At 44.9% G+C, this 19,978-nt stretch overlaps 1 protein-coding gene across 1 annotated transcript in view; it reads right to left on the bottom strand.

Annotated features, from left to right (window-relative positions):
- Positions 1–19,978, bottom strand: part of NCEH1 (neutral cholesterol ester hydrolase 1) — a 54,724-nt gene that overhangs the window by 6,005 nt on the left and 28,741 nt on the right. The window contains exons 2-4 of the mRNA XM_003925109.4: positions 9,942–10,170; positions 7,355–7,424; positions 79–250 (exon numbers count right to left, since the gene is read on the bottom strand). Coding sequence (XP_003925158.2) covers positions 79–250; positions 7,355–7,424; positions 9,942–10,170 — 471 coding nt within the window. The remainder of the gene's footprint in view (positions 1–78; positions 251–7,354; positions 7,425–9,941; positions 10,171–19,978) is intronic.

Genomic DNA, 19,978 nt, shown 5'->3' with positions numbered 1-19,978 from the left:
AGGAGAATGTGTTGGTCTGATGGACCTCACTTATCATGCACCACTGCACCCGTCAGCATCTCAGGACAGTGGTGTTACCTGTTGACCAACGGCAGCAGCCAGATTTCCACCAGCACTGTCACCAGAAATGCAAATTCTGCCTGGATCAACCATATACTTCTCTAAGACTTTTGGCTCCAGGAAGTACTTTGTGGCTCGTACGACATCATTAATTTGCTCAGGAAAATAAACCTTTGGAACTAGCCGGTATCTGTAAAAACAAAAGTTGCATTCATTTAAGGCCTTCACCCAGTTTTCAGGACAGTTAAAACTTACATCTAAAAGAAGTACTTCTTTTAATTCTGAAAGTAAATAGAAAAGAAATTAATTCAATGAAATTATTGTATGAAAAAGAAAAAGATAAAATATAAAAATAAACCATTTTCTTGTGAATCAAATAGTTTTAAATGTGATGATTTTGTATTAGTAATTGTACTATTTTTTTTTTAAACTATCAGCCATCAAACCAAACCTACTTACCACCAAGAACCAGAATAAAACTTCTAAGTAAAAGGTGGACGTTGATTACAGACATGGATAGGTCGCACTGTAATCGATTTTGGAGTTTTATTTCTGGAACTCAGTGTTGCATTCATAATGCCTCTGGGTTAAGAGGTGACTTGGGAGCATTAGCCACTTCCTTGATCTCACATTTAATAAGTCCACTATTTACTTAATAAAATCATACATCACTGGAGAGGTCCATACCACCCTAACATTAAACCTGAGCAACGCATTCACTGCCTGGAAGACTGAAACGAAAAGGCCAGTTGTTAACCAGCAAAAGGGAGGAGAAGTTTTCCAGACAGCCTAGCGCAGGCCCTCAGGGAGACTTCTGGAGCTCCTCCTACTGGCCCCACTTCGCAAGATCAGAGTCCTTTGGAATCCTACTCCGCACACCTAGTAGAATTCATATTCCCTTCAGATTCCCAAAAAACTCTGGATTTTCAAAGGCCCCAGCCGTGATATTATCTTACACATCCACACTGGCAGTCTCGGTTTGGAGTTCCCTCTCACTCTCCACTCTCCTCTTTTGCTTATTAACTCTCCCTCATCCTTTAAGCCTTAACTGGAGAGTCTGGCCTTCTCTAGGCAGCCTGCCTTGGTCATATCTCCACTTGCTTTTTGGCTTGACCACGTGCTGAGGTAATATCAAGGTATTACCTTGATATTGAGGTATGTCGTTCCCTGTTCTTACTGACTTATATGAAAATTATCTGGTTTTTTTTTTTTTTTTTTTTCTAAATATTGTGTTCTCTGATATCAGAAAGTGTGTTTTACTCATTACTGTTTCCAGTATCAACCAATGTGAGGACATGTAATCACCCGTCCAATAAATTTTTTTGAGTATTAACATACCTTTATTTTGTAAAAGAAGAAACTAAGCCATAGGTTACTGGTGAAAACTCAAAAACAGACCAAACTTAAGTAGGATAAAAACAAATCACCTAATTAAAACCTAGTAACAGTGAAGACTCAAGACTTTTGATTTCCATCTTATAATTAGCATACTTATTTTCACAAACTAGTTTTTTCTAAGCTACTCTAAATAAGAACATTTAGGCCGGGTGGGGTGGCTCATGCCTGTAATCCCAGCACTATGGGAGGCCGAGGTGGGCAGATCACTTGCGATCAGGAGTTTAAGACCAGCCTGGCCAACATGGTGAAACTGTCTTTACTAAAAGTACAAAAAATGGGCCTGTGTGCGGTGGGAGGCTGAAGTGGGCAGATCACCTGAGGTCAGGAGTTCAAGACCAGCCTCATCAACATGACAAAACCCCATCTCTACTAAAAATTAAAAAAAAATTAGCCATGCATGGTGTGAGCACCTGTAATTCAAACTACTCAGGAGGCTGAGGCAGGAGAATTGCTTGAACCTGGGAGGTAGAGATGGAGGTTGCAGTGAGCCAAGATTGTACCACTGCACTTCAGCCTGGATGACAAAATGAGACTCCGTCTAAAAAAAAAAATTAGCCTGGCAAGGTGGTGCGCACCTGTAATCCCAGCTACTTGGGAGGCTGAAGCATGAGAATTGCTTGAACCCAGGAGGTGGAGGCTGCAATGAACTGAGATCACGCCACTGCACTCCAGTGTGGGCGAAAAAGTGAGACCCTGTCTCAAAAAACATTTGTTTAAGTAAAATCCAGATAGGTAATTAAACATCTCGACATTCAGTGTAGACTCAATCAAATGGGCAAATGTTTGTGAAATATGTTGATAAGTAGTGAATGTGGATCTGGTCAGTCAAGAATTATCACATTTTGAAACTAAATACAGTAAAAAAAATTCCTTAGTGTTTGCTATATTGCAGATAAGATAAAATAAACTTTCTAATTTCTTACTTTTCCACCTGGGGTGGTCAATTCATCGTGCAAAATGCTTTTTTCCAGTTGATTTTTCACTATGTATGAAAGCTGCTGCTGTATGATTCCATTTGAGCAAAAAAGTAGAATTACACAGTTTTTTCCACTAGGTGGCATCATTTCATATTATTCTATTTACCTCTAGTTCTTATTTGGGGGGTGGGGGGGGTCTCGATTTTAAATCTTCAATATGACCAAGCTGGATTTTTAACTTTAATGAAAACAAATGTACTTCATGACTCAAGTTGTAAAAACAAAGGTTATTTCATTTCAGCAATATCCCACATATCACAATAAAACTGTTTTCCTAAAGCCCAAGTGGTCTGCACTGAGTTCACCCAGCTGTGGGACCCACAATGCAGACATGCCAGAAAAAAAAAAAAAAAAAAGTCCCAGCTATTCGGGAGGCTGAGGCAGGAGAATTGCTTGAACCCGGGAGGTGGAGGTTGCAGTGAGCCTTGATTGGGCCATTGCACCCCAGCCTGGTGACAGAGCGAGACTTCGTCCCCCCAAAAAATAGTACTGTGAGTTCCAAACGTGCTTATAAATAAGTGTGTGCATTGACCTTTTCATTCTACAGGCTAGATAGAGCAATAATCCTCCAGAATCGAGGGCCTCCAGGCAAGGAGCTGCTGGCTGCAGACAAGCTTCTCTTCTAGAAGGTGGAGGTCCAGGAGAACCAAGCGTCCACCATCTTCCTAAAGACTCTCAGAATCATCCACACTCACTTCTGTTTGCCTCAGTCGCCCCTCCGTGTGTCTTCGCTCACATTTCATTCCCTCACTGCTCTCTGCCTCCTCCCTCCCCTCCCAAACCCTCGTAATTACACCACTTCGGTTTTCTATGACCAATTCACTTCTTCTAATGAGGTTCTGCTCATCCTTAGGGGTTTGATACTAACAACCTCTTTCTTTTTTTCCTTTTTGTGAAAATTATACTTTGCGTTCCGGGGTACATGTGTAGAACGTGCAGGTTTGTTACTTAGGTATACGCGTGCCATGGTGGTTCGCTGCACCCAACGACCCATACATTAGGTATTCCTCCTAATGCTCTCCCTCCCCCAGCCCCCTACAGGCCCCAATATGTGAGGATCCCCTCCCTGTGTCGTGTGTTCTCATTGTTCAACTCCCACTTACGAGTGAGAACACGCAGCAAACACCACTTTTTTAAGACACCTTTTCCGACCCTTTAAACGAGGTAAGGTCTTGCCTGTTAGATGCCTCTGTTTCCACTTGCCCTTCTACTCTCATCAGTTATCACACTTTTAACATTCCTTACTCAAGGTCTTCCTCTTCTACATGATAAACTCTATGAGGGCAGGAATTAAGTCATTCTTACATTGTCACGTCACCGGAATTTTTCACATGGTAACTGGCACTAAACAGGAATCCAATAAATACTTATGGAATAAAAGAAAGAAGAAAGAAGCGAGCCGCTGAGATCCAGCTCTGAACACACTGTTTCTTTTGGTGTTGTTTGTTTCCTTTTGAGACAAGGTCTTGTTGTGTCACCCAGGCTGGAGTGCAGTGGCGCAATCTCAGCTCACTGCAGCCTTGACCTCCCAGGCTCAAGCGATCTTTCCAACTCATCCTCCCAAGTAGCTGGGACTACAGGCATGCGCCACCATGCCTGGCTAATTGTTTAACTTTTTCGTAGAGACAAGGTTTTGCCATATTGCCCAGGCTGGTACTGAACTCCTGGACTCAAGTGATCCACCTGCCTCAGCCTCCCAACGTGTTGGGATTACAGGTGTGTGAGCCACTCCACCTGGCCTGAACATCGTTTCCAAGAGAAACATCAGGATCATATAATGCTGGCTGTACCTCAACTACAGCATAGGTTACAAAGTGCTCTTGAGTTAGCCTGAATCCTAGCAAGGATTACTATCTCGTATTTCTGGAAAAAAAAAAAAAAAAAAGAGAGAGAGAGAGAGAAAGAAAAGGCCAGGCATGGTGGCTCACACCTGTAATCCCAGCTCTTTGGAAGGCTGAGGCAGGCGGATCTTGAGGTCAAGAGATTGAGACTATCCTGGCCAACATGGTCAATCCCCATCTCTACTAAAAATACAAAAATTAGCTGGGTAGGTACCTGAAGTCCCAGCTACTCGGGAGGTGGAGACAGGAGAATCACTTGAACCCGGGTGGTAGAGGTTGCAGTAAGCCAAGATTGCGCCACTGAACTCCAACCTGGAGGCAAAGACTTCATCCCCTCCACAAAATAAAAAAGTCCTGTGAGTTCCAAACATGCTGATAAATAAGTGTGTAAGTTGACCTTTGCATTTTATGGGCTGGATAGAGCAATAATTGTCCAGAATCATCGAGTGCTTTTGAGAATCTGAAGCCCTTTTCTACAGGTCATCTAAAATGATTCTCGTGACAACGCTCTGAAGTCATTATCACAACTCAGCATGCATTTCCCTGAAACACACACTCCCAGCCTTGCACTGGGTGCTGGAGATGCAAAGGAAGGAAGACAGGATTTCTGTTTCCAGGAGTTCACAGTCTTTTATTTTTGCTTTGTGTTTTAAGAGATGAGTTCTCACTCTGTTGCCTAGGCTGGACTCAACGCCTGGGCTCAGGCAGTCCTTGTACCTCAGCCTCCCAAGTAAGGTGCACCACCGTACCTTGCTGTTTTCGCAGTAGCTCACATTCTAAACACACAGGAAGGGTTCTCAGCCCCATTTTGCACATGAGTTTCAGTGACTTGCCTCAGGTCACACAGTCATGAGTGATGGAACTTGATTGCTGTACGCTGATGCTCCCCATCCGGATATCACATTGTATCGGTGAGGAATAATGCAAAGGTAAAATCAAAGCAGTCCCTTCTGTGTTTTAGTCCTTTTCAAAAAGCCTTCTTAAACATATCTTATTCTTCTGTGTCTTATGATAAGCCTGGCAATACCGACTTTACTTGAGACAGATGCTGATAAGGAGAGAAGGGAATGGAGGAGCCATTTAGGGCAGGCACGTGGCCACACAGTGATATTGAAGGCTGGAGGGTAAGCCCTGAGTGAATGGCAAATCCGCATGATGCCAGTTGAAGCAAGCCCAGCTTCTCTCTTTTTCTCAGGCCTGCGAGGAGCTGGGGCTGCAGAAGAAATCGACCGAATGGCCCCTGAAACTTGTTTCTCAACACCAAGCCATAGGGCCGCGTCTGCTTAAACCTCCCTGTGCTTTCCTCTGGCCAGCTGCCCAAATCATTCCCTCGAAGGTCCCTGCATTCCCGGACTGCACTGACAACCCTTGAGTAAGCTGGGAGGCCTCGCTGAGGGGCCAGGAAGGCCCGGGTGCGGTGGCCACTTCCTCAGCACGTTTGGCTGCAGCTGTCTAGACTCTAGGGCTTTCGTCCACAGGGTCGGAACTGCTAAATGACTGAATAGACTTCCGAGAGACTGCAGAAGAAAAGATCCACTTACATGTGGAGTGGGAGCAAGGAGGTGGGGAGCAATGGGCAGGAGGGCAGCTGACAGAGGCAGAGGGAAGAAGAGAACTGAATACAGCTGGTGCAAGAAAAAGTGGCTGAGGTCACGGCCCTACCACTCAGCATTATAAGCTTCCTTCAGTCGTGGCTTGAGACGGGATCAGAAAGTTTCCAGAGACCTTGAGAATTATCTGACCTATTCCCCTACCCCATCTATGCGATGGGCTAGCTACCTGGCCTTATGCACATTACTTAGCTTCTTGGGCCTCAATTTCCTCACTTATGAAGAAGATAGCAAAATATCTTGGATGCTTTGGCCGGACTCAGTAGCTCACACCTGTAATCCCAGCACTTTGGGGGGCTGAGGCAGGCAGATCACAAGGTCAGGAGATAGAGACAATCTTTGCCAACATGGTGAAACCCTGTCTCTACTAAAATACAAAAAATTAGCCAGGCATGGTGGCGTGCACCTGTAGTCCCAGCTACTTGGGAGGCTGAGGCAGGAGAATCACTTGAACACAGGACGCAGAGGTTGCAGTGAGTCAAGATCACACCAATGCACTCCAGCCTGGGCAACAGAGCAAGACACTATCTCAAAAAAAAAAAAAAAAAAAAAAAAAAAAGGATGCTTCATGCGTTCATTTCATAAATATTTACTGAATGTTCACCATATGCAGGAATGTTTCCAGGTGCTAATGATTCAGCAATGAGCAAAACAACAATCCTAAAATGTTTGCCTTTACAAAGTTCCTGTTGTCTATTCCCATGTACCACAATAAACAAATAAGAGGTTAAATATAGGGTTTGTCCTATACTGATGATGGCTTTGGAGAGACATAAAACAGAGGAAGGTGGGTTGCAGTTTCACAAAGGCTTGTCAAGAAAAGGGTTGACTGAGAGGATGGTGTCTAAACAAAACCTGAAGTAGAAGAGACACGTGTGCAAAAGCATTCACGCGATGTCTGCCACAGAAAAGGTGGCATGATTTCTGTGTTATATTATTATTATCACAATTGTTATAATTATTATTCACTACCTTCCTAGTTGCCCAGAAAAGTGGCTTATACAGAACGGACAGAGACAACTCAAAGTATTACTATTACTATTACTACTAGTACTACTAACTATACCATTAAAATATGTTAAACATGTATTTCTAGTGCCAAAGTCCAAGTTGTAGAACCTGACTCAAAGAGAATAACTTTTTCCAGCTCTTGGCTGTAGAAGAGATTCTCTTAAAATCCTTACTGCTTTTTAGATTTAAAAAGTTAGCATTAAACTTCTATGTTGCAGGTAAGTGCATTTTTCTCCAGGTTTTAAGTTCATCCTTTTTTCAGAGGTTTTCAAAACTAAATATGAAAATGTAATGTGAGGTGTTATAAAGATAGTTCAATAAACTGTTATATCAGAAATCATTTTTCTGACCATGCTGAGTGTGACTTTGGGCAAATCACTTTGCCCCTCTAGAGCTTTCTTTTATGCCTTATCACTTGTAAAACAAAGTAACTAGACCGTCACCTAGAATTACTTACTCAATGGAGACGATGACAGCATTCAGTTCCTCAGCCATTGCTGTACACAGCTCATCATAATACCTGATTTCTAAAAGACACAAAGGGAACGATCATTACAAAACAGATCATTTAATATGTCTACTCTTTTTTTGCTTGGTTTAAGATAGAGTCTCACTGTGTCGTCCAGGCTGGAGTGCAGTGGTGTGATCTTGGCTCACTACAATCTCTGCCACTCGGGTTCAAGCAATTCTGCCTCAGCCTCCCAAGTAGCTGGGATTACAGGCACCTGCCACTGCACCAGGCTAATTTTTGTAGTTTTAGTAGAGACAGGGTTTCACCATCTTGGCCAGGCTGGTTTTGAACTCCTGACCTCGTGATCCACCCGTCTCAGCCTCCCAAAGTGCTGGGATTACAGGCATGAACCACTGCACCTGGCCTTGTCCACTTTTAAATTCTGCTATGTGTGAATTGTTTTTAGGCTTCAAGCTAATAATTAAATAATAAAAAGCAAATGTGAACAAATGTCTTAATAGAGTTACATGTACACATGAAAAATTACATCTGATTTCAAATAACATGCAACTACTATAAAGAACGGGAAATGCATAGTTTTGAATATATTACTATCTAAATATTTATTTCATAATATACTACATGAAATGCACCAAATTTATCCTGATTTTATAGGTCTTCAAATGTATATAGCTTTCTAAAAAAAAAATCACAGCATATAAGCAGTCTCTTCCCTAGACTCATATAATTTTGGGCTGAGAGTGGTGGCTCATGCCTGTAATCTCAGGACTTCAGGAGGCTAAGGAAGGAAGATCACTTGAGTCCAAGGGTTTGAGGTTACAATGAGCTATGAGAGTGGCACTGTACTCTGGCCTGGGTGACAAAGTGAAATTTGTGTCTAAAAATAATAAATAAAATTTTGCTCTTTTAACACTTCATTTACTGTAGTTCAGTAAAGTGATCAATTAAGAATATGGTGTTCTTTTTAAATGAACACATAGAAAACTAGAATTTTAGGAAATCTTAGCATTTCTTAGCGGATCCAAAGGACTGTGGCAACAGAACCAATTTTAATATATAAGAATTTAATCTTTAGCTGCTCTCAATAAATTAAGATACATATATATATATATATATATATATATATGGTGCCAACTGGGAGCCAAATATTTCCTTATTTATAGGCTTTCCAAGGCAGTCTTAGAATCAGAAGTTTAAGAATTACATGAACACCTGCTCAAGTTCTCCCTCGGGCAGAAGCGATCAGTGAGAATTACGGGGGAGGGTGGGGAGGGTGGGGAAGTCAGGGACGGATAACATGGGGAGAAACGCCAGATGTAGGTGACAGGGGGGTAGAGGCAGCAAACCACATTGCCATGTGTGTACCTATGCAGCAATCCTGCATGATCTGCACATGTACCCCAGAGCCTAAAGCACAATTAATAATAAATAAATAAATAAAATAAAATAAAATAAAAATTTAAAAATTACGCAGAAAAGGCCAGGTTGACTCTTGTAACCCATTCCATTCCTGGCCCCCACACTTCCTGTCTCCCAGTACAGCATTCTTCCTGGCACGTGTCCAATGCCACAGACTCAGTCTCTTCTAAGGCAGAGACTCCTTCTTATTCACGTTTGTATCCCTATCGCTAGCACACATTAGGCTGACCCGTGGTCCACACTTGCCCACAGCTGTTGGAGCTCTTACGTTGAAATATCTGCAACCCAGCAAACCCCTTGGTGAACAGCTGTTGAAAATGTGGGGGGAAAAAAAAATCACCGAATAAAAGAATAAACAACGGATGTGGAATTAAATGAGACTACTAGAAAAAAATTATTATCTTTCGACCTTGTTGCTTTTAAAAAAAACCACACAATGATAAACAAAACAAGGTGCCCTTGCTTTTAAACTGCTCTGGAATGAAGATAAGGAAGTAGCTCCCTGATCATCACTGGCAGAGATAAGGCCCCCACTTCCTCCTTGGGAGGCTCCCCTCTGGTCTGCTCCGTTTGGCTGCCTGCCCTTTTGGATGCGTTCTACTCATGAAAATCATCCAAATCTACAAAACATATTCTTGAACTTCGCAAGATTGTTTCTTTTTAATGGCTGCATACATTTTATATTTTAACCTTTGCTTTCCTAAGCAGACAAAATGCTAACATGTGCATTAAGGAATACCTGGTCTATTTCATAGAAATATATCTTCAAAAGACAAGTTGGCCAGAGGCACAGATAATTCCCCACATGCCTACCTGGTGAAACGTCACCTGGTTTGGGTGCAGAAAGCTGTATCAGCACCGCACAATAAGTTAGTCTGCGATTTAGATCATAGGAAATATTTTTTAAATCGTCTACTGAATTAACAAACAAACCAATAAGCAAAAACCTTTACATCGGATAATCACATAACTTATCACCCAAACCAAGGCCCTTTTGAGCATGAAAAGGGGGCATTAGTAATTTTGCTGGGACCATCCAGGCGAACCAAGATAAACAGTCCCCTTCTTTCCCACTAAGAAAGCCAGACTCAATGACACATCCCTCCCCCGGCCAGCCACGACAACAAACCAGCTGAAGGTGACCAGGACGTACTTGCGCTCGCCAAGGCCCAGCCTCCTCCGTGAATATAAACAACGCTGCGTTTCAGCGGCTCTTCAGGCTTCGGGGGACCTTCAAACACTCTGACTTCTACACCATCGAAGTCCGTGTCCGTCACCTTCACTTGGGCAGAAGACCATGCACTTTTTTTGCCAAAAGAAACGATGATAAAATTCAGTGCCAGCAGGTGATGGCTCAGTCCCAGGTAGTGGATCAGGTTGCTCTGCAGGATGAGGGACGGAATAAAGAGGGAGAGCACACGTCAACTTGGCACCACCAGAGCCACACTCGCCACCTGGGCATCTCCATTCCTATAAGCAGCTGCCACGGGAGGGCTCACGGAGCCCTTTTAATACAAAACCAATTGTATTTACCTTTTGCTTTTACAGTTGACAAAATATTTTCCTACATGAGATCTCCTCAGGTATCCTCAGTCCCGTTTTATGGAGAAAGCTTAGAAATTAACTACTCTTGCTCATTTCATTGAATAAGTGCTAATTCTGGGACTCAAACCTAAGATTAGGTGTGAATTCCACGATTCAGTGTCTTTTTCTTTTGAGATGGAGTCTTGCTCTGTCACCCAGGCTGGAGTGCAGTGGTGTAATCTCAGCTCACTCCAACTTCCACCTCCCAGGTTCAAGCAATTCTCCTGCCTCAGTCTCCTGAGTAGCTGGGATTGCAGGCTTGCCCCACTACACCCGGCTAATTTTGTATTTCTAGTAGAGATGGAGTTTCTCTATGTTGGTCAGGCTGGTCTCAAACTCCTGACCTCAAGTGATCTCCCCACCTCGGCTGCCCAAAGTGCTGGGATTATAGGCGTGAGCCACCATGCCCACTCTTGATTTTTTAAAGTCTTTATCTTTTGGAGAATCTTTTGGGTGTGTTTGTTTTTTGTTTCTTTCAGATAAAGTCCAACTCTGTCACCCAGGCTGGAATGCAGTGGCGTGATGATCTCAGCTCACTGCAACTTCTGCCTCCCAGGTTCAAGTGATTCTTGTGCCTCAGCCTCCCAACTAGCTGAGACTACGGGCATGCACCACCACGCCGGGCTAACTTTTGTATTTTTAGTAGAGACGGGAATTTATTGGCCAGGCTGGTTTCAAACTCCTGGCCTCAAGTGATCCACCCACCTCAGCCTCCCAAAATGCTGGGATTATAGGCGTAAGCCACTGAGTCTGGCTGAGAATCTTTTACAAAATAGCCATTGATTTAGAAGATTACATGATGAATAAGAAGTTTCCTAGAATAGAAAGCAATTTCCCAGGCTAGATGGTAGAACAGAAGAGAAAATGTTGCAATGAAATGAGGGCTATATGGATAAATATCTGGGAGCCAATGAAAAAAGAACCCTAGGAAATAACAATGCCCAGACAGGTCTATGGAATCGGAAGCAGCTGACCTGTGCCTCACGCTCAGACAGAACCCTGGAACCTTAGGTGAGAGGAGGTGCAGGTCTATCTAGAAAGATGGTGCCTCAAATGGCCTTAGAGCCCAAGGCTCCAGCTGGTGAAGGAAAAACAGAATGATTCTGCATGCACATTGAAAGCATAAATGTAGCAGGGTCTGCACGAATGTCTTGCAGATGGACCTAAAATAATCTATCTTTTCTCTTCAGCCCATTATATGGGTTCAACAGGAATAGAAATGAGTGCCAATGAATCTGAAAGATCTATTATCTCACAGAGAAGAGCAAAGGGTATCCCAAGACAACCAGTAAGGACCAAACACCAAGGATCAGGTGAAACAGTGACGTGGGCTGAGGATGAGTGACACCCAGATGGCTTCCCCAAACCGCAGGGCCTCAGCACTACATAAGACCCTCCAAAACCTAAAAGCAAATAGTGATGAGCGTGAACAACTCCACTCACTGGGATTAAGTTTCGCCTAAAAGATGAAGGCTTAAAATATAGATCAAGTTATAGTTCATGCATCCTTGAGCTTATGAAAGAAGATTCAGATTCACTCAAGCAACATTCTGGAAGTAACAAAGTTTCCTGAAACCGCTATTTCTTTCTTATTTATGTATTTATTTATGAGATAGAGTCTCACTCTGTCGCCCATGCCCCACCTGTGCCCCACCCCGGGCCCCACCCCTAGCTCCACCCAGGGCTCCACCCAGGGCCCTGCCCCTAGCTCCACCCCGCCTCTGGCTGCTGCCTTGGCTGAGATGCTCATTATTTTCTGCATTTGAATTCTGCTAACTTGAATTCTAGACAACACTCTCTTCCTCTGTAACTTGCTGCATACTGCTGTCAGAGTTTCTATCCTGAAAGACTCATCACATTACCTGCCTGCTTAAAAACTTATGCTGACTTCCTGTTTCTTACAGGAGAAAAAGAAAAATCTCAAACTGGCATTCCAGTCTGGCCCCACTCTACATTCCAAGCTCGTTTCTCACCACCTACCCCTTGAAGTCAAGCATAACTTGCATAACAGTTTTCGTTTTTTTAACCTGCTATTCTCTTTGGCAGTGCCTGTCACGGGTATGCTGAAACTAACTCTTGCTGGGTCTCACAAACCAACTTATAAATTTACAGGAATTTTGCAAGTCAGTTTGTCAGAGGTGTGTGAACCAGAGCATCTCTGTCTTGAATAGGGGCTGGGTAAAATGCGGCTGAAATCTATTGGGCTGCATTCCCAGATGGTTACGGTATTCTAAGTCACAGGATGAGATAGGAGGTCAGCACAAAATATAGGTCATAAAGACCCTGCGATAAAACAGATTGCAGTAAAGGAGCCGGTCATAACCCACCAGAACAGTATGAGAGTGACCTCTGGTGATCCTCACTGCTACACCCCAACCCGCGCCATGACAGTTTACAAATGCCATGGCAACGTCAGGAAGTTACGCTCTGCAGTCTAAAACGGGGAGGCATGAATAATCTACCCTTGTTTAGCACATAATCAAGAAATAACTATAAAAATGGGCAACCATGGCCCGGGCGCAGTGGCTCACGCCTGTAATCCCATCACTTTGGGAGGCCAAGGTGGGCGGATCACCTGTGGTTCGGAGTTCAAAACCAGCCTGACCAACACAGAGAAACGCCATCTCTACTAAAAATACAAAAATTAGCCGGGTGTGGGGGCGCATGCCTGTAATCCCAGCTACTCAGGAAGTTGAGGCAGGAGAATCGCTTGAACCCAGGAGGCGGAAGATGTGGTGAGCTAAGATCACATTGTTGAGCTCCAGCCTGGGCAACAAGAGCGAAATTCTGTCTCAAAAAAAAAAAGGGGGGGTGGGGGGCGGCCAATCAGCAGCCCTTGGGGCCGCTCTGCTCCGCCCCTGAATAGCCATATTCTTTCTTTATTTCTTTATTTGCCTAATAAACTTGCTTTCACTTTACGGACTTGCCCTGGATTCTTTCTTGGTGAGATGCAAGAACCCTCTCTTGGAGTCTAGATCAGGACCCCTTTCTGGTAACAAGCTGACATGCAGTCAGTGGCTTGAAATTGACCACGGTGGGAGAATGTACATCGTGGAAATCAGCGAGTGCCACAAATCAGGGCGCAGACTGGCTCAGGTTCCAGGCCTCTGGTGGATCCCATCTGGCTAGGGATTTTCCCTATACCTCCTTCCCTTATTTCTTTTACTCAGCATTATTTTCGTAGGGGCAACCTTTCATCTCACCTGGAGGTCATGCACGGACCTAAAGAACTCTATGTGGAGCACAGCAGCGCTCTCTACACGTAGCAAAGTGCTGGGAGCAATGATGAAGCCAGCCTGTGAGGCAGAACATCAGTCTGCAACAGGGTTCTCCCATTAGAGTACGAGATCGCACGGTTTCCAACTGTTTACTCAAATATCCAAGAATTTCATGGCAACCTACAAAGCAAACCTGAGGAGAACCTTACTGCCACTCCATAACAAAATCTAACCCAGAGAAATAACAGAGCTCACAGAGGGATCCAGCGCTCTAACCCGGTCACCCTAAAACATTTGGTTTATTCTTCCAGAAAACCTCTAGGGCTGCAGTGCAGTCTCACAGTCTCAGGAAGGGCCAAAGGGATAAAGTTGTCTCTTTCCAATTCCAAAACATTTTTTTGTTTCTTACTATCAACACAGAAAACAAATAGTTTCCATATTGCCAAAACACTAGCTTAGCTCCAAAATCCTCCTAGAGTCCACAGGATGTGTCAAGGGCAGTAGCTCACATGTGCTGGCATTTGCTCTCTGCCAGTCACTGTTCTCATTGTCAAGGACTCTCAGACCAAGGGGACTCAGAGAATCACCCAAGGTCACTTGGCCAGTACATGGTGAACTGGCTTTGAACCCACGCATTCTGGCGTCAAAACCCTCAACCATCACCCTCCAGTGCTGTTCATGAGCACATTTATTCTCAAACCTACATCATAAAACTAGAAGATTTTACCTCTGAAATGAATATTTCGCTTTCCATACTTACACAAAGGGAAACTAAGGCCCAGAAAGGATTTGTGCCTTGGCCAGGCTCAGTGGCTACGGCAGCATAGTTCTAGGCCTGACCACTGTGAATCACTCTCCTCTCCTCCAGCTCTTCCTGAATAGCACATATCTCTCTACCCTTCCCTGGTAGTAACACAGGAGTTACTAAAGAATAATTTTAGGCAGATAGAGAGGGTAAAAGGAGTTATTGGTAAGGCTTTTTCTTTCTTTCTTCTTTTTTTTTTTTTTTTGAGACAGAGTCTTGCTCTGTCGTCCAGGCTGGAGTGCAGGGGCGTGATCCCGGCTCACTGGAACCTCCATCTCCCACAGCTCCATCACGTTCAGGTGATTCTCTTGCCTCAGCCTCCCCGGTAGCTGGGAATACAGGCGCCTGCCACCACGTCTGGCTGATTTTTGTATTTTTAGTAGAAACGGGGTTTCAACATCTTGGCCAGGCTGGTCTTGAACTCCTGACCTCAAAATCCAGCCACCTCGGCCTCCCCAAGTGCTGGGATTACAGGCATGAGCCACCATGCCTGGCCCAAGGCTTTTTCTTTTAATGAAAGCAACCCCCAAACCATTTTTTTTTTCTAACAAAAAAACAACCTGAAGGAAAAGGCTGGCAAGATTTGATAAGCAAATGCCGGCTCTTAGAAATAGTCCACCCAACATGGCAATTCCTGTCTTCTTCTTGTCACGCTGTGTGCCAAGTGTCATGGCTGCCTCCAGGTAATACCATGTGTTCAGACACCATGGCAACCCACATTTGCATATTAAAGGACTAAGGTGGGAGGACCAGGTTTTTTGTGAGCTACATAGATGACACACCTGGTCAAACCAATCTCCTGGGTCCTATGCAACCCAGACACCACCTCCTCCAGCATCCCAATAAAAGCAGCCACTCTTCCACCACACACAGGCTTTCTCTTTGTGCTAATCCCCCCTCCCTCTGTCTCTGTATGGGGGAGCTGTTTTCTTCTTCCCTCCTTCTTTCTTGCCTAAGAAACTCTCCGCTCCTTAAAACCACTCCACGTGTGTCTGTGTCGTTTTAGCCACACTGGCGCGAGACCACGGACCCTGGTGTTCCTCGGGTCATTGGAGCCTCTCATTTCGGCACGTGGGCCAGGAATTCATTCATCGGAGTGGTGTGAGTAGGGAGTGAATCTCAACCTCAGATCTGTCCTTTCGCCCCAAGGCTGTCTTCCAGCTATCCTGTTCCAAAACCTTCCTTCTCTTCTTTCTCTGTCTGTGGTCTCTTACCCTTTGCGAGTTGAATATGTGGGAATTTTTACAATCTAGGGAAGTCATCCTGTTAGGCAAGATCAGGAAATGCTGTAGGCGAGAATATAGTTCAGGAAAATGCCATTGCAATCTTCTTCTTCTTCTTTTTTTTTTTCTTTTTTTTGAGACGGAGTTTCGCTCTTGTTACCCAGGCTGGCGTGCAATGCAACGATCTCGGCTCACCGCAACCTCCACCTCCTGGGTTCAGGCAATTCTCCTGCCTCAGCCTCCTGAGTAGCTGGGATGACAGGCACGTGCCACCACGCCCAGCTAATTTTTTGTGTTTTTAGTAGAGACGGGGTTTCACCATGTTGACCAGGATGGTCTCGATCTCTCGACCTCGTGATCCGCCCGCCTCGGCCTCCCACAGTGCTGGGATGACAGGCGTGAGCCACAAGACCACTGCAACCTTCTAGGAAGAGTTAGTTCCCCGCCGGGCCCCAGCAGGGAGGTCACTCGCTGGGAAGGCCCCGGCGAGCCCACGGCATTGCTAAGCCAAGAGCGCCACCTCGTGGACGTGGGGATCCTCGCCGTCGGACACACCGCAGGTGCTTTGCCAGGCTCAGTCTTCTGCCACACCGCTGAGCGGCAGGCCCCAGGTTACTTCCGAGAACAGGAGAGCTGTGTTTTCAACAGTTAAGAGGAAGATGTCTTCCAGAGCCAAATTTTAGTCTCGATACTGTCCCATCCGCAGGAAAAACGGCCGTTCGGTTTTTATGTTGTTTTTTTAAGGCACCTCTTCTGTCTCCAATCAAGACAGTACTTAATTAGTAAGGGGATTTTAAGTGCAGAAATTAACCAGAACCATTTTTCTAGAAGTTAATGCTTTAGCACAGGCTGTAATCGCAGGCAATCTAGCACACTGCCTGCGTTAAAGGAGCTTTGCTCGAAGGTGACAGTCTCGCTCTAAGGCTGTGTGGGTGAAGCGTGGTTAGCCCCATCACTCAGTGCATCTGGTTTCAGGCCTTTGAGGACCATGCCTTCAACCACGGGCGGCACACTTAACTTGGCGCCCAAACCCAGGAACCAGGGAGGGAAAACGGCTGAAAGACGCTTCCTGTCTTCGCCTCTACCCTGGGTCAAACAGAAAGGAAGGAGGCTGAGAAGATGCCATTATTCTCACTTGTTTTTCTAGATGGGTAGCAGATTTCCTCCAGCCTGCACCCTCTGGAGTGCACTCTAAAGCACTGGAACACTTCCTTAGCCCAAGGACTTTAAAGAGAAAAGCGACTCATTTTCGTTTGTACAAGGACCTGGCATTTTTATTAAACCTTTGCCAAGTTTTGGAAGGTCGACCCAGCGCTTTTAGCAATCTTATCGGCCAGTCCCAGGGAAAAGAGTTCCCCAGAAGTTAAAGAAGCAACTTCCAGGGGAACCATCTGAGGATTCCCCTTATTTGGGGCCCCTTCAAGTTCCCTTCTCATTACAAAACCTTAGGCAAATATAAGATGACTTCGGCCAGTTTTCTCATGACTCTGATAGGTATATAGAAGCTTTCCAAAATTTAGCTCAGTTATTTCACCTCACATGCAGGGATGTTATGCTGCTCCTAAACCAGACCCTCACTGCAGCTGAAAACCAGGAGGGTCTTTAAGCAGCAGATAGTCTTAGAGATGAGTAATATATCTCCTATAAAACACCAAAAGAAAAGACAGCCAATACAGAAAGAAAAAAAAAAAATAGCGGAAACACCATTCTCAATAGCAAAGGAAGCAGTTCTGGTAAACAACCCTAACTGGAACCCTGATAGCTCAGAAAATGAATGGAAAAGGAAGCACTTTTTTGTTTTTGTTTTTTTTGAGACAGAGTCTCACTCTGTCACCAAGGCTGGAGTGCAGAGGCGTGATCTTGGCTCACTGCAACCTCTGCCTCCCAGGTTCAAGCAATTCTCCTGCCTCAGCCTCCTGAGTACTTGGGACTAAAGGCACCCACCACCACACCTGGCTAATTCTTGTAGTTTTAGTAGAGGCGGGGTTTCACCAAGTTTGCCAGGGTGGTTTCAAACTCCCGACATCAGGTGATGTGTCTGCCTCAGCCTCCCAAAGTGCTGGGATTACAGGCGTGAGCCACCGCACCTGGCCAGGAAGCACTTTTGAATGTACTTTTTATAAGGCCTACGGAAAACCAGGGCCAAACCTCTCAATTACTCTAAACTGTCTATAATAGACTAAAAGCCAGATGAGAATCCTGTAGCCTTTATAGAAAGGCTGAGAGAGGCACTAATAGAACACACCTTCTTCTATCCCCTGATTCAGCAGATGCACAGCTCATCCTGAAGGAGAGGTTTATCATACAGGCAGCTCCCAGTATTAGAAGAAAACTATAGAATCAAGCTATAGGACCAAACAGCACCCCAGAGAACCTCCTGAAAGGGGCCATTTTGGTCTTTTGTAATAGGGACCAGGAGGAGGCCCAAAAGACAGGCAGCTCAGGAGAAGGACAGAGCCTCTAGCAGAGCTTTGCAAGCTTGCCAAGTCCACGATCCCCAAGGTGCGTCCACCAGTCGCTCCGGGTGTGGCAGCCCAGGGTATTTTAAAGAGGAACGCCCTGTCCAGCCTGTGGCAAAAAACCAGTGCAGACAGAAATGCCCCCAGATTCGGAGGTCACTGGGTTCAGGACCAGTCTCGCAGATGGTCCCGCAGGACTGACGGGTCCCAGTGCTCCAACCTCGGCTCCAGTGGCTCAAATGACCATCACAGCATAGCAGCCCCAGGTGATACTGGAAATTGAGGAAAGGGAAGCAGATAGCCTTCTAAACAGTAGACCCAATCTCTCTCTTTCCAGGCCTCCATTCTTCCTATAGCATGACAGTCAGAGGCATCTCAGGAAAAACTCGAATCCAGTATCTTTCTAACCTTAGCTGTGATTAGGACCTATTTATACGTGCTTCCAAGCTAGTGTCATAATAGCTCTGCTAGTCAGAAAAGCCTCCAAGTTAGCCCTAGGAAATTGTTTACACCCCACAGAATGTGGCAGGATCACTGTCCTCTAGGGGGAGCTCTTAGCCAGCAAACTGCCGGTAAAGCAAGAAGTACATAAGGCAGGATAAGCAGCAGGCCCTCTCCCCAAACTCAAGCACTCAGTTAGCTGAGCTCATAGCTCTTAACGAGCCCTTCAACGAAGCAAGGGAAAGGTGGCTAACACTTACACTGACTCCAAGTATGCTTTCCTGATTTTCCATGCTCATGCTGCCATTTAAAAGGAAAGGCATTTTCTTACTGCTAATGGATCTCCTATAAAATATCACCAGGAAATTCGCTGGTGATTATCCTCGGTTTTTCTTCCAGGGGAGATAGCAGGGATGGACTGCAGGGAACATCGTGAGGGCACAGATGTAGCAGCCAAAGGAAACAGACTGCTGATCAGGCAGCCAAGCCAAAGGCAAGGAAGCCTCAAGGCTCTAACGCCCTTCGAGGCCTTCTAATCTAGGAGAGCTCCGTTTTAAAAGAAATTAAACCTCAGTCTTCCGCTGCAGAAACAGAATAGGCTTCTTCTCAATGGCATGCCTTTCAGCCCTCAGGATGGCTACAGCCAGGATGGAAAACGATTTGCCAGCCTGCAGCCAAGGAAAGTCCTTAAAATCCTTCACGAGATTTTCACCTGGCAAAGGATGAAACTTCTACCAGTGTGCTCAGAGATTGTGTCCAGGCAGAAAACCTCTACGATGGTTAAGCGTGTAACCTCTCTTGCTCACTCCCGACAAAAATTAGCACAACGAGCAGAAACCCAACCCCCCCAAAATAAAACCTTGATTTAATCTAAGAAATGTGTTATTAGTGAAAACTCTCATCTCCTTCCCTAAGCCAAGCTGGGAAGGATCCTACACTGTTCTTTCAACCCTTTCGGCGGTAAAAGTTACAGGGATCAACTCCGGGATACTCACACTCAAGTCGAAGCCTGAGGAGCTGAGCGAGCAACCCCCGCCCCCACGGCCAGCCAGAGGATCGCCCTAAATAGCAATGTGGAGAAATAAAAGATCTTAAGCTAAAAATCATCAAAGATAAGTGTGCAAGGGTTGCTCACCTTACTCAGTCCCACTTTCACCCCAACAGATCCTTTGTCACTTCTACCCTTCCCTGTCAAATTGTGCCACCACGTAGAACTTCTTTTTAATGCATATTTGCAGAGAAAGTTTAATTGTACATGGGATTGCATCTGTCACTTTGTAAATCTCCAAAGGGAAGTGTTACATCTTGGCAAATAAAGTTTTAAACAAAAATTATTTACTATGCCGTTCTTGTGGAAATTGTTATAATCACGCAATAGAACTATACACTGTGGCACCCACAAAGTGGAATTCTGATTGTAAGATTCTTTATTTTTTTAATTAATTAATTTTTTTTTTTGA

This window comes from Saimiri boliviensis, chromosome 9, assembly GCF_048565385.1.
Source record: "Saimiri boliviensis isolate mSaiBol1 chromosome 9, mSaiBol1.pri, whole genome shotgun sequence".
NCBI classification, from domain to species: Eukaryota; Metazoa; Chordata; class Mammalia; order Primates; family Cebidae; genus Saimiri; species Saimiri boliviensis.
Note: the sequence above shows the minus strand (reverse complement) of the source record. Positions and strands in the feature narration are given on the sequence as shown.